Source organism: Papilio machaon, chromosome 24, assembly GCF_912999745.1.
Source record: "Papilio machaon chromosome 24, ilPapMach1.1, whole genome shotgun sequence".
NCBI lineage: Eukaryota > Metazoa > Arthropoda > Insecta > Lepidoptera > Papilionidae > Papilio > Papilio machaon.
In genome coordinates, this window is record NC_060009.1 from 1,820,563 (window position 1) to 1,834,821 (window position 14,259).

General features: G+C 33.0%; 1 protein-coding gene across 1 annotated transcript; it reads left to right on the forward strand.

Moving 5' to 3' along the window:
- The first annotated feature begins 4,220 nt into the window (after positions 1-4,220).
- On the forward strand, positions 4,221-14,151 carry LOC106715927 (facilitated trehalose transporter Tret1). Its single transcript, XM_045683887.1, has 11 exons — positions 4,221-4,400; positions 6,426-6,578; positions 6,652-6,854; positions 7,099-7,285; positions 7,554-7,718; positions 10,184-10,320; positions 10,525-10,617; positions 10,926-11,037; positions 12,839-12,953; positions 13,267-13,419; positions 14,118-14,151. The coding sequence occupies exons 1-11, from the start codon at positions 4,337-4,339 to the stop codon at positions 14,149-14,151; spliced, it is 1,416 nt and encodes a 471-aa protein (XP_045539843.1). The 5' UTR covers positions 4,221-4,336.
- Positions 14,152-14,259: the final 108 nt, after the last annotated feature.

The following is a 14,259-nucleotide window of genomic DNA, read 5'->3' on the forward strand; positions in this document are numbered from 1 at the left end:
ATTTATTGCCGTCCATACAAAGACCTCTTTAAATAGAGCCCCCCTTCGCAAAGCTAACAGTCAATTTAGAAGTAATTACGAAGGGAAACTAACCTCTAAAATGCGCGCGCAAAAAGTTTACTTTTCCGGATTTACAGAGCTTTTGCCGCGCTGTCAAATTCTAGTGATGTATTAATTAGTTATTCATTCAAATAACTAGATCACTAAATAACATAATTCTCAAATATTAGAATACTTATTGCAATTAATAAAAAACCGTTTAAAAGATTAAAAATTATAAAACTATTGAAAAAGAAAAAATTGTATAGCTATATATAAAATAGCTGCACTCAGAATAAATAATTAGATAATAAGCGTTTCCTTATTGTATTTTTAGTATAAAAAATCTACATACTTACTGATGAAGTAATTGGAAGCTACTTTCTTTCTAGATGTATCGCGTAGTTATTTACCTAATCGATAAAAAAGGCACATCACTAGCAACGCGTTCGGATACATTCCTCGGCTAATTGTAAGCACGGGACTCTGTCGGGGACGCATTTGTCAATTGTCGGCCTCCCTTGCCGCTGCATAATTACTTACTCAACTATTTCTGGAACGCTTTGACGGCTTGTTAGAATATCCAATCGTACACAAATTGGATGTCGCGGCTAAATGATTGCTTGCCTGCCCCCTCCCCCTTTCTTACTCTTCTCTTCCTTTTTTCGATCCGGACTTAAAATCTATTTGTTAGTGAAAACGACTTCGTTTTATGGATAACATGTTGTACGTTAACGTGACAAGTTTCGTCGACAACTTTCGATTATTACACTTCTTTCTGAAATGTTTAAATTGACAACAACTTTTTCAATCAGTTTGAATATTCTTTTAGTTTTATTTATAACATAGACATTAAATAAACCTCTTGTTCATTTCATTTACTTTCGAATTCTTACAATCTCAATGGATTTTTATACGCCCTTTACTGTTATAAAGACAAAGTTCAAAATAATTGAAACTCTATGCTCAGAAGTTGACTTTTACTTCCAAACAAAGAAACGATAATCTTCATGTTCTCATATAGATACATACAAAGACGTTTATGACTAGAACTTTAAAATTAATAATTACTAAAAAGCAATTTAAAGTTGACTTCATTCAAAGCCAACAACTTCGTTATGAATCAAACCCTCGACTCGTAACATCCCATCTAATTAAAATACAATAAAAGATTTTAAATGAACACACCACACCACATGTTTACACAAATGAACTTAATTAGTATGCGTCAATTTCATTTCCCAGACAGCGCCATCTGTGGGCAAATAGATCGCCTGTCGACAACCGTACAAATCGATTTGATACATCGAGTTTTTATCATTCGATTCCTTCACAGAAACACCGAATCGAATTCGGATACCGTAACGTCAATTAGTGAATACTCTCACAGTTTCTTATGTTACTTTTTTGTTTATAAACAATGTCTGAGATTAAAATCGTTCTTATTACATGCTGCAACTCTGGTAGTTTTAACTCCATACTTTTATGGATATTTCAAAGAGTATAAGCGAAAATAGAAACATTTAATCAAAGGTAGGAGGAAATTCAAAGAGGATTATATAAAAAAGGACGCATACACGGCTTTGATACTGGCAGCCGACAAAAAAAAAGTCGGCCGTGTTGACGGAAAAAACGAGATGTCCGGACATTACGCGGCGCTTTGCCGCGCCCTCTCGTGCCTGTTCGCTCGATGTTCGAGTTGATTGGAAAAATAAAATAAAAACGTTACCGTACAAACTTTACACTCCTTTGAGGTGCTTGAGTATCATGTTCTTTTCGAATCTTTTCGAAAAATGGTTGTTCAACTACTTCAAAATGTATGCCTCAAAAGCGTTAGTTTTTACCAAACTGAGGGCTTTGTTTTTTTTATTCATGAACGGTTACGATTTGGAGCCTCCAAAAAAGAACGTACAATTCCCTTAAAGGCCGGCAACGCGTCTGCGTTTCCTCTGGTGTTGCAGATGTTCATGGGCATCGGATCAATGAATATTAGGTGATCTGCTGCTCGTTTGCCCCGACTCCTGATTTTTTTTCAATGACAGTACACATATGAACAGATACAATATATTTATTATTGTTTTCTAGGTAAGTAACATTGTTAAACATTAATAAAATAAAGTTGATATTTGCCGAGAGATGGCACTACTAGTATTCGATAGTTGAATAAGGTAGACTAATTCTTACAAAATTCATACGAAAGTAGATATAGTTAAATCATTTAAAATAGCTATTCTTTTTACGGAAAAATAACTGTTCATCAAGTCGTTATTCATTTGCTGGAAAAATGCGCGATGTAATATTTTTATCCCTTTAGAACCTTCTTCGCTATATTTTAATTGGGGTCTTATTTCAGTGTACGTGTCAACCCTCTTGTTTATCGGCGAACAAGCTTCCCCTTCACAGTAAAAATTAAGATAGATTTAGGTGTAGGTAAAACACTAAATAAAAACTCCTTTATATTTATTCATTACGATAAAAAATAATGTTAAATAAATTAAAATAAAAATCATATTATTTATTATGCACAATTTTATTAATATTGTACATGCGAAAGTTTAGATGGATGGATGGATGTTTGTTAGAAGGTATCTCCGGAACAGTTCAAACGGATCTTGATGAAATTTGGCACAGATATAGAACATAATCTGGAAGAAAACATAAGCTACTTATTAAGTTTTATTAAATGCCGTGCGAACAGAGTCGCGGGCGACAAGTAGTTATTGCATAAACGTAATATTTAATATTAATAGCATTATAATAGAGATAAAATTAATGCACAGTAATGAATCTTGCTCCATGACAGAATAATAATTCTTGTAATAAATCTATTACAATAATAATACAACAAAGCAACAATTACTCTAAAGCACTATTGTTAAACCTCGTTTTAACTTCGTATAAATAACAAACTAGAGATGTTTTTTTTTCATGATTCATTCAACAAAGTACACACTTCTATAATCTGGAAAGTAAAACTCTAGTTTAATGAAGCTTGTCCATAAAAATATATTTACTTAGTTCATTACAAAAACATACTTATACCTGTGGAATAAAGTTCTAATTTCCATGTTGTCAACTAAATGTGAAGGTTAAACCGTACCTACAAGATCAAGGACAAATTCTAAAGATATTGTAATGAAATGTCAGGTTTTAGTAAAAAAAATCTGATTACTTTTTGTTTTTTATATGGATTACGTATTGGTAACATCGCATAAAGATTTACAAAGAAGTATGCAGATGTTACATACGTTTTTTACTCTTACTATTTCTATCAAATATTAGTTCTACTAGCTTATAGGGAACTAGCCCTCAACTTCTCCAGCGCAGAATTGGAAAAAATGATATGCTCGCGTGCAACAGCTACCTGTCCGTTAAAGTCTCGTCAAATGCGGAGATCACCCGGAACAAACGCGGACTTGTGTAGGTACAGATGGATACAGACAGACAAAATTTTAGAAATAGTTTTTCTAAAAATTGCAAAGCAAATACATCATGTGTACGAAATGTGAATTTTTATCGATATTACATACAGACACTCTGGTTTTATTAATATATAGGTATTAGGGTAATTATATAAAAGTGAAAGAAAAAAGGAGACAAGTTCTAAATAGGCTTTAAAAAAATTAAAGTGTCGAGGAACCTAGGATATTTCACAGAAGATAATATTGTTATAACTTTATACAAGCACATTTTTTGTGAAGCAATGGATCGCCTAAAATTATTTGATCCGACGTCTTCACCTTTGACACCCTTGACACCTCTGCCTTTGAAATATATAAAATCGAGATATCAAAAACAAAAACCAGCCACATAACACTGTATTAAATATTTTTGAATTTCATTCCATTAAAATCCCTTTAAAACAAGAAGTTTCTTGATGGAAAAATAATTCAATAATTACACGTCCTCACATTTATTTAAAGTTTTAAAGACTGTTTCCATATGAAGCTTAGAAAAAAAAAATGTTTATCCCATAATTTTCAGTCAGAGCGACCATAACTAATGCTAACCTTTTAGTAGCTTCGACAAAAACGTTTAATTTTCGCGAGCGTAAATTCTATTGATTGGCAATTATTTTTTTATTCAATTGTTTGTTATCTTTAACAGATTTAATTCAAAAAGGTGAAGGGAACTGGTTCTTATACGAACATATAGATCTTGTGACAGATTTAAATGCAGTGGCTAACTGTTAACACGTTTTGTGTCTAGGCGTTTTAATGTTATTTTGCTTAGTTTATGGATTTTGAAATAAAAAAGCGTAAATACTTTTTTAATCGTTGCCTGTAACTGGCTGATTATGTTTGACAACTTCAAGGAGGAATTAAAATTAAAATGGCGCCAATATTTAGTGGCATCTTTAGGTGAGTTTTTTTTTCTTTTCTTAAATTAATTATAGATTTGCGTATTTCATTTAAATTATTATAAGATAGCGAAAATATTTCAAAATAAAATGTAAAACTAACTTAAAGGTTTAACTTTAAAATAATTCAAAATAAAATGAATGAACTTGTAGGTATAATTCTAAGTTTTTCAATTTTGGTAGGTAAACGAGTCATTGCGTCTACTTTATAAAATCTATGCCTCCTACTTAAATAATTATATCCTACAATTTTATAATTTGCACATTGCTTAAAGTTTTTTTTTATTTACTCGATGGATCTTTATCTAACTTATTTAGTTCATTGTTAATTCGAAAAGTAAATTCTAACTTTTTTATTTGTAAAAGGGCCACTTGAAAAACAGCACTGGGACAGTTAAGTATATCCCTGCTTCGCTGAGCTGGCTTCCTTTTGCCACACTATTGTACAAAGTTTGTGCCTTGTGTGTGTTTTTTGTTTTATATTCTTTGTGTGGACATAAATGTTTTTTCTTTCATTCTTTCTTTAAAAAAGTTCCGTAATATATTACGCGATAAACCGCATGTTGCTTTTAAATATGGCGTAAATATAATGAGTATATTTTGTTTTCTTGTGTAGTTTACTTAACTCCTAACTATTCTAATATTGTTTAATGTCCATGTGTTGCCATCTAACGATGTTTCTTGTTAAATCACTGAGCTGGGTCCTCGCGATACAGGCTGCGCCTAGTGCGAGGTATTTTTGGATGTCAATAAATATTTTTTCATTTTCAATAATTGTAACAGTACATGTAAAAAATGTTTTTCTTTCTTTCTTTAAAACATATTTGTTACATAATCGCCACCGAAAAATGTTGGGTTGAGATTTTTCCTCTCGTGCACATTATTAGCATTGGAATTTGATACATTTTATCGTATACTATTGTAGTTATAGTTGTTGTAATAATCAAGTTAAGATATTCAAACAAGCTACAAGATAACATCAAGGCGAGCGAGGCACAGATTAATAAACACGATTCAATATCCGCATCTGTAAACCCTGCTTGCTGGACTTTAGCAATGCATAGTACTACAGTCACCACGCAACTTGCTCGTAACTGGGATAAAAAGAAAACCTATGCTTTTTAAAATTTCCTTATATCTTACTAGTATTATAAATGCGAAAGTTTGGATGTATGAAGGAATAGATGGACAGATGGATGTTTGTTAGAAAGTTCAACGGATCTTGATGAAATTTGACACACATTTAGTACATAGTCTGGAAGTACACATAGGATACTAATTCAGTTTTTTTTTTTAATTCTGCATGGGCGTAGTCGCGGGCAACAGCTAGTCATTTATAAAGCTTGAAAGCTAGAAAACCACAAATAACAGTTAAAAAAAATTTAATAAACATCTTGTCAATTGTAGATTTTATAACTCTACTTGTATCCTTACAGCGCAATATGATACTGACTGCAACATATATAATTAATTTTTATATTTAAATAATTTACAAATTAATTACAAATTTGATCATAGAAATTCATTTGGAGAATTATGGTTACCCTAAAAACAATGCCTTTAATTAAATATAGCACGCGCACTACCTTGATAATGTTTTCAAGGTCGTAAAATAAAACAATATGCTATGTATGAATATAAATAGTATATTTGGCCGTATACTAATATAGGTATTTCACTATCTGTGACGTATATCTTATGATCAAGTTACTATTATCATTCAAAAATATTATAGATTTTACCCGTGACTCCATCCGCGCGGAATTAAAAAAAAATAGTAGCCTAATATTCTTATGCCAGACGAGCCTATGCCGAGATCGTTGAGCCGTTCTGGAGATACCTAACAACAAACATCCATCCAAACATTCTCATTTATAATATTAGTAAGATATAATAAGTGTACAGCTAACCAGGCTAGTGGAAAATAGATCTAAGTCCGTCTATCTCCTAAGACATATCCGCTAAGAATACAAATCGTAGTCCTCCTAACATGTGTTCTATGTAATCTTGTGTGTGCTGTGTGCAGCAAGTTACGGCAGCCTGTGTACGGGCATGTCGATGGGATGGACGTCACCGGTGTTGCCGCAGCTACGCGGTCCGGCGTCCCCGCTGCCCGAGCCCCCAACCCTGCAGCAGGAATCTTGGATAGGATCGCTGCTCGTGCTCGGCGGGCTATTGGGTACGTTGTAACAACTGCTTTTACATCTTACTGCTGCTAGTGTATATTATTTAGTAGTGATTTTTATTCCCAGGTCCTCTAATAACGGTACCTCTATCCCGTTACGTGGGTCGTCGGTGGCTTATCATGGGCTCGAACGTACCGCTACTGCTGGGCTGGCTACTGGCGGGCGTGGCGCGAGACCTGCCCACGCTGTACGCGGCGAGGATCGCCTGGGGCGCGGCCACCGGAATGCAGTTCGCCACAGTGCCTTTATACATAGGAGAGATCGCTGAAGTAAGTCTATAAGTAAGGCCCTTTGGAGGAGGTCCTTCTAGATGCGAAGTACTGAAGAGTGACAAAATAAAGTCATTTAAGGGGAGGTAAAAATTAAACAAGCTAACCTAGAAGAACAGGTAATCAGTATGTCTGTATTGTTTGATTCAATTCTAAAGTATGGATAATCTGTAGTAGACTCTTAATGTGACAGTAACAAATATAGTGTTTGCTGTTTCAATATATTCCAATATTAACTTTCTAGGACAAGATCCGCGGGGCCCTGAGCGCATTCTTCCTGCTGTTCATCAACATAGGCTTCTTACTAGCGTACGCGATAGGGCCCTTCAGCTCGTACTGGGGCCTCACCGCGACAGGCGGAATCCTATCGCTCTTCTATGTGCCCTTCACCTGGCTATTACCGGAAACACCTTTCTTTTTAGTTTACAAAGGTACTTACTTAGTATCAACATTATAGTGTATTTTAACCTCTGAATTACTTAAGTATTCTTAACTGCTGCTGTGGATACCCCACTGTCGAAACATTTTGAATAAAAAATATATTCAATCCCTACCGATAACACTTTTACGATTTTACGTTTCGTCTAAATCTGATACTTCTATTAGTACATTTTTGTATTCTATCCCTTCCCAATGACTAAATCTTTAAACTTAAATATTTTTCACATATATCATACAAATCAACTCACTGTATTTCAGGTAACATAAAGGAAGCATCAGAAGTGCTGCAGAAGTTGCGAGGTGTGAGCAAAGAGAAAGTTCAGCCGGAATTAGAGGGCTTGCAGGCGATGGTCGCGCGGGAGTTCAAGGAGGAACCCAAAATAAGTGACCTCTGGGCGACTAGGGGACAAATTAAAGCTTTAGGTAAATATCATAAAATTACGTGTTTTTTAATAAAACAGAACTAAATCAGCTACTAAATATACTGTGCTATTGTCAATGTTTACTAAATAATTTTTTTTGCATGTACAAAAACTTAAAATATTTTTGTATATTTCTAGGGGCACCTATCAAGTATAAAACTTCCATAGCGTCTTTAGAACATCCTATACAGTATTATCTCCACTTTTATTACATTTAGAGGACATCCATATATTTTTATTTATTACTTCGTCAGCGCTGATTAAAAAAAAACAATTTCAAACAAAATGCATTCAAAAGTACCATAAAAAACAATCTCAAACAAAATGCACTCAAAAGTAACATAAAAAAAAATAATTTCAAACAAAATGCATTCAAAAGTACCATAAAAAACAATCTCAAACAAAATGCACTAAAAAGAAACAAAATAATGACATGAAAACTTCTTTCTTTCTTTCTTTCTTCTCTCTTTCAAAAACCCTCTAAACTCTAAAGAAAGTTCTCTTCTTTCTTGTAACATGTCTATATTGTATAATTATTGTTATTTCGCAGTCGGTGTCGGCCGAAGTAAATATAATATTATACATTTTATATTTGAGATGTATGAGACATACTTACGTTTATGTCCCTACTTAGGCCGAAACCGACTCCAAAATAACAATAATTATACAATATAGACATGTTACAAGAAAGAAGAGAACTTTCTTTAGAGTTTAGAGGGTTTTTGAAAGAGAGAAGAAAGAAAGAAAGAAGTTTTCATGTCATTATTTTGTTTCTTTTTAGTGCATTTTGTTTGAGATTGTTTTTTATGGTACTTTTGAATGCATTTTGTTTGAAATTATTTTTTTTTATGTTACTTTTGAGTGCATTTTGTTTGAGATTGTTTTTTATGGTACTTTTGAATGCATTTTGTTTGAAATTGTTTTTTTATGTTACTTTTGAGTGCATTTTGTTTGAGATTGTTTTTTTTTGAAGTCGGCTATTTTTTTTTCTTAAAATTTTTGTTTTATTTCACAATTTTTAGTGAATTTGAAGTTCAATTACAAATTTCCTTAATACATATTATGAGGAAAGAAATAAGACAAATAAAGAAAAGGACTTTCCTATTTAATATGTGTGTACTTCAATTCAAAAACTAATTTACAATGCAGCAGATAACCACTATTCCTTTAAACAATGAACTAATTATCAAAATCGGTTTACAAATTGAAAATTAACGAACTAAAACATCGTAGCTTGCCTTTAATTTTGTACAGCCGCGCGCCGCAGTAGCATTTTTCGAATGCGCGTAGTTTTTAATCATTTAATATCTTCCAAACTATTGATCAGAATTACATAGTTTAAAGGCTAATGTAATCTGCATTTAATACTCTAGCTATCAAACATATTTATTTGGATAAGGATTCATATCGAATATAATATAATAGCGCCGTAAGCTTACGACGCTGTTTTTCGTGTGCATTTTAATCGAAGTTTGTTCACAATAACATGGTTTTTGTGAGACATCCATAGATGATAGATATATGCCACCTATCCTTTTATTTAGCAAATTTAAGGATCTATAATTACTCCATACATCATTTTAATGTAGGTCATATAGTTTGACCTACGTAAGCCCAGAAAGCAAATTTGTGCTATTCATTGTAACGCGATGTAGCATTTTTCGTTTCCGCGTAATTTTATTCTTACGATATCTCCTAAACTATTAGACAAAATGATATAGTTTCAACGGCAAATATAATCTACATTAAATTCTCTTGATAATGAACATATTTATTTACATAAGGGTTAATACTGAACTTGAATAATAGCGTCGGAAATAGGGCATGAATTTAATTAATGTTTCTAAAGAAAAAAAATGGTTATTGTGAGAAAACTATAAAAGATAGATATATGCTATCGCGGACTTTTATTTAGCACATTTAAAGAGCTACAATTCGCCATACATCATTTTTATGTAGGTCTTATAGTTTAGCCTACGTAAGCGCTGAAAGCAAAAATGTCCCTAATTTTCGCAACAAATTTTGAAGCTTATTCAAAATCTACTAGTCTTCTAGTTATTTAAAAAAAAAAACAAAAAAATGGGACCCACCTGCAAGCACTTCCTTTCGATTAAAATAATTTTTATCAAAATCGGACCACCAGGGGCGGAGATTTGCGGTAACACACATAAAAAAAAAAAAAAAAAAAATCAGTCGAATTGATAACCTCCTTCTTTTTGAAGTCGGCTAAAAAGTAGCCTATAACATGCCCGCGTGCATCAGCTACCTTCCCGTCAAAGTCCCGTTAAAATTGGTCCATCCGTTCCTGAGATTACCAGGAACAAACGCGGCTTTGCGGACAGACACACAGACAAACATTTTGCAAAATTTATTTTTCGTTATCTACGCAATGTGTTTGAAGTATTTTTTTTATATTGCATACAAACAATTATTATTATAAAAATAGTGTTATATTTTTTGCTCTAGGTATCTGCGTGTTCCTGGCGATGTTGTTGCAGCTGTCGGGCATCGACGTGCTGCTGTTCTACATGGAGGAGCTGCTGCAGAAGGTCGGCACCAGGATCTCTGCAGCTGACGGCACCATCATCATGGGAGTGGTGCAGGTACTATTGACTTAGTTCGCAGTCAAATATTTATTGAGAAGTTGGCTTACACATTAATTATTATTTGAATTTGCGATATGATTGATTTAAATTTCAGAGATAAAAACTCTACAATTTTCAATATCAGTATTTAATGTTGGATTTTGTAACGTTATTGTTTTAAATTGTTATAAAGATCATTTTTTTTATACATTTATCTTTTAGGTTGTGACAAGTTGCATCACGCCGCTTGTCGTTGACAGACTCGGCAGGAAGCTATTGATGTGGACCACGTCTTTGGGACTTACTATATTTTTGGTAAATATCATTGCAATTGATACGTTGATTTTATAAAAAAAACATTTGTACAAAATCATAATTCATTCATAATTTAATAGTTTTATAGTCAAGGACATTAATTTCCAACCCAATACTATTGTTTGTCTTATCTTACATTATAAATGTGAAAGTTTAGATGGATGGATGTTTGAAGGATCTCGCTGAAATTTGGCATAAATGTAGAACATAGTCTGGAAGAACACATAGGCTACTATTTTTTTCAATTCCGTGCAGACGGAGTTGAGTGCGATAACTAGTCTTCTATAAATAAATGTGTTTTGTTGCAGGGTATAATCGGTGTGTACGCACTACTAGACTCTCACTACAAGTACGATGTAGCGCACGTCGCCTTCATACCACTGCTCTGTCTCATTATATACATGATTCTATTTACATTAGGTATGTATTACATTATATACACATAAATAAACGACCACACAGAAGACAGACGTCAAGTGGAAGTAATTCCAAGTACAGTCTGATGAGTGTGGTGCCGGAGGTCTAATTTGTGTCCTCTTTCCTTTCCCATACTTTTCTTTATAGGAAAGGATGGGAAGGGAAAGTGGATTTGACGGAATAGGGGACGCATAGGAAGGAGAAATATCCTCTTTCTGTACGTCCCCTTCTCCGTTAATTAAAGGTAGATAACGCATCTGCATTTGCGAATGTCTATGGGCAACTGTCGCCTCGCTATTGTGGCGAATCCAGGTGGCCGTTTGCTCGTTTGCCACTTTATAATATAAAAAAAAACATAAATAAACGACTATTAAGATGATTCTTTAAATAATAAAATGTTTATTCTTGGTGTATGATAGTAAATTTCACCATTATTTCGGTAAAGTACATCAGTTTTAAAACATTTGCCCGCAGTTTCATCCGCGCGGAATTAAAAAAAAAACTTAATAAGTAGCCTATGTATTGGAAAATAAGCTGTAGAATTGTACTAAATTGTGCTGACTGGTAGGATGATTCTTTCCGTCCTTGCAATCCATCCAATTACATTATATATTCTTTCACATATTGTCAGAAACAGAATTGTCAAAAAAAGTAAATATAAAAAATTTAAAAACTTTTTATTACAATATTTCCTGCCAATCTTTAACATCATCTACACCGAGAAAATCAAAAAAATATTCAAAACATTATGAGACCACATATATTATATATTTACTACTCTACAGATTTTCTGTTATGAAATTTAAGAAAAAAAAAAACATGAAATAAATTGTCATGTCATATCGCAAAAATACAAATACAATATCCTGAGAAATAACATAAAATTGAATTGTAATTTTCTGTAGCCGATCCGTCTCAGAAGAAAACTAATTTCTATAATCGCTGAAATGGTCAAACTTTGAAACCAGCTGTCTATTGACAAAAGTAGTTTCCCAATATGTTTTGTACATAAATTCTTTGCTTCCAGTTTGTATTATTTTCTACGATTTTCTACCTCTTCATACTCGTCAAATGTCAATTCCCCTTTTTTCTTCTCCTCTTTGTTGTGAGTATTATACATGAATATAATGGTAGTGACTTTAATCTTCTTATACTATAATTGGTATGTAACTCACTTATCTATATATATCTATATATATAAAAGAAAGTCGTGTTAGTAACACTATTTATAACTCAAGATCGGTCGAACTGATTTAGCTGAAAATTGATGGGGAGATAGCTTAAAACTAGGAGACGGACATAGGAACTTTTTTATCTTGTGTGCATTTTTTTTATTCCGCGCGGACGGAATCGCGGGTAAAAGCTAGTTGTACATAAATCATTTTTACCTCTCCTAAAACAGGCAGCGTTCAATAAGGAATAGAGTATATTTTCGGACTTGGAAAAATGTCTTTCTTACTATTCTCTCCTTACAGTATCAATGAAAACATTTATTGTGCAAAATTTAGACATTTTGGGTTCTATGATTCTAGACTATGTTCTACATCTGTGCTAAATTTCATTAAATTGAGCCGTTCCAGTGATACCTTCAAACAAACATCCATCCATCTAAAACTTTCGCATTTATAATATTAGTACGATAAATGCGAATTTTTAGATGTATAGATGGAAAGCTACGGATGTAAAATATATTCTGGAAGACTACTTATTAAGTTTTTTTTTAATTCGCATGGACGGAGTCGCGGGCGATAGCTAGTAGCTTATATTTAGCTCATAATTTAAAACACTACTTGTTTAATGGCAGGTGTGGGTCCGGTGCCGTGGATTTTGGTGGCAGAGATGTTCCCCGCAAAGACCAAGTGCCTCGCCAGCGGCATCGCCTCCTTCATGTGCTGGCTCGCCGGCTTCGTCTGGACAAGGTTTGTGTCGAAACTACACAAGTATAATGTGTTTCCACTGATGAAACATCCGTACAGAAACATGTTGTCATCTCCTTGAAAAAAATTACCAAAATTTTTTTTCTACGGTTATTATCGCAGTTGTAACTTATATGTATACAAGAGACATACATTTTGTGGAAAGAAAAGTATTTGCGTATTTTTAATTGGTCGTGTTAAATCGATTCAAGTAATTTTAGTACGAGATTTTTTTTTAATGTTTTAACACCTTTTTCATTTAGTAATATCTGAACTTTTTTTTCTTATTTCGTTTCTTTTAATGCATTTGTTGTAGGTTCTTCCGCGATGTGGCTGCAGCTTACGGTATCTACACGGCGTTCTGGGTGTTGGCGGTGTGTTGCGGCGCCGGCTTTCTCTTCTCTGTCAGTTCTCTGCTGCCAGAGACCAGAGGAAAGACATTCGACCAGATACAGCAAATGCTCAACAAGTTAGTACTGCTAATACTTCGAAGTAAAAAAAGGGAATATAGGGGGATTAAATACTTGGTTCCTTCAGTAAAAAAGAAGATAATAGACAATGCTCCAAATAAAAAACATCCTTTTTCATACAATAAACTTATATTTAAATTAAAAAACAATCCGGTTTCATATTTACATATTTTGTGGATGTTAAAATGAAAGTAAATATATTAAATATACTGGAATTTTGGATTACATTGTATACCTTAAAATATTCGAATTAAAAGTTTACAAAGGCAAATTAAAATAATATATATTATTTTACTAACATGGACGTCACCAAGGGGATGCAGGGATAATTAAAAAAAAATTAAAACTACTCTAAAATACTAAGAAACAAATAATTAACTCAAAAACTACATTTTAGTTTTTTTATAACACATGTTAATCAGCATTCAAATTGAAACAAAAAAAGAACTTTTACTAGCCCTCTCCCCCTAGATCTAGTCTAGATTATCAGCTGGCGACGCCCTTGTTTACATAATCACGTAATCTTAAACTAATTTGCGAGTCTCCTTTACTGAAATACCTGCAAAAAACGTATCATCCTTTTCGTTCTCTTTAAAAAAGACAGAGATAGTAATATTTTCGTACAGGTTTTTCGTCAGTGGAACCTCACGGTTATACTTTAAAAAAAATTAATCTTAAATTATTTTCCTTGTTACAGAAGCAAAGAAGACACTTCGCCTGTTGATGTTTAATTTGATAATTTTCAATTTTTGTTATTCGGAATAATTATTTTCTTTGTTAAAGTAAATAGCATTCTTATGAAAAATTATTAAAAATGTTAATATTATTAATTTAAGTTA

What these genes read in the sequence shown, in the direction of transcription:
- LOC106715927 (XM_045683887.1), top strand. Translation starts at nt 4,337, where the DNA reads ATGTTTGACAACTTCAAGGAGGAATTAAAATTAAAATGGCGCCAATAT. An exon ending in ATATTTAGTGGCATCTTTAG is followed by an intron (nt 4,401 to 6,425) that starts GTGAGTTTTTTT and finishes TGCTGTGTGCAG; the next exon opens with CAAGTTACGGCAGCCTGTGT. An exon ending in ATACAGCAAATGCTCAACAA is followed by an intron (nt 13,420 to 14,117) that starts GTTAGTACTGCT and finishes TCCTTGTTACAG; the next exon opens with AAGCAAAGAAGACACTTCGC.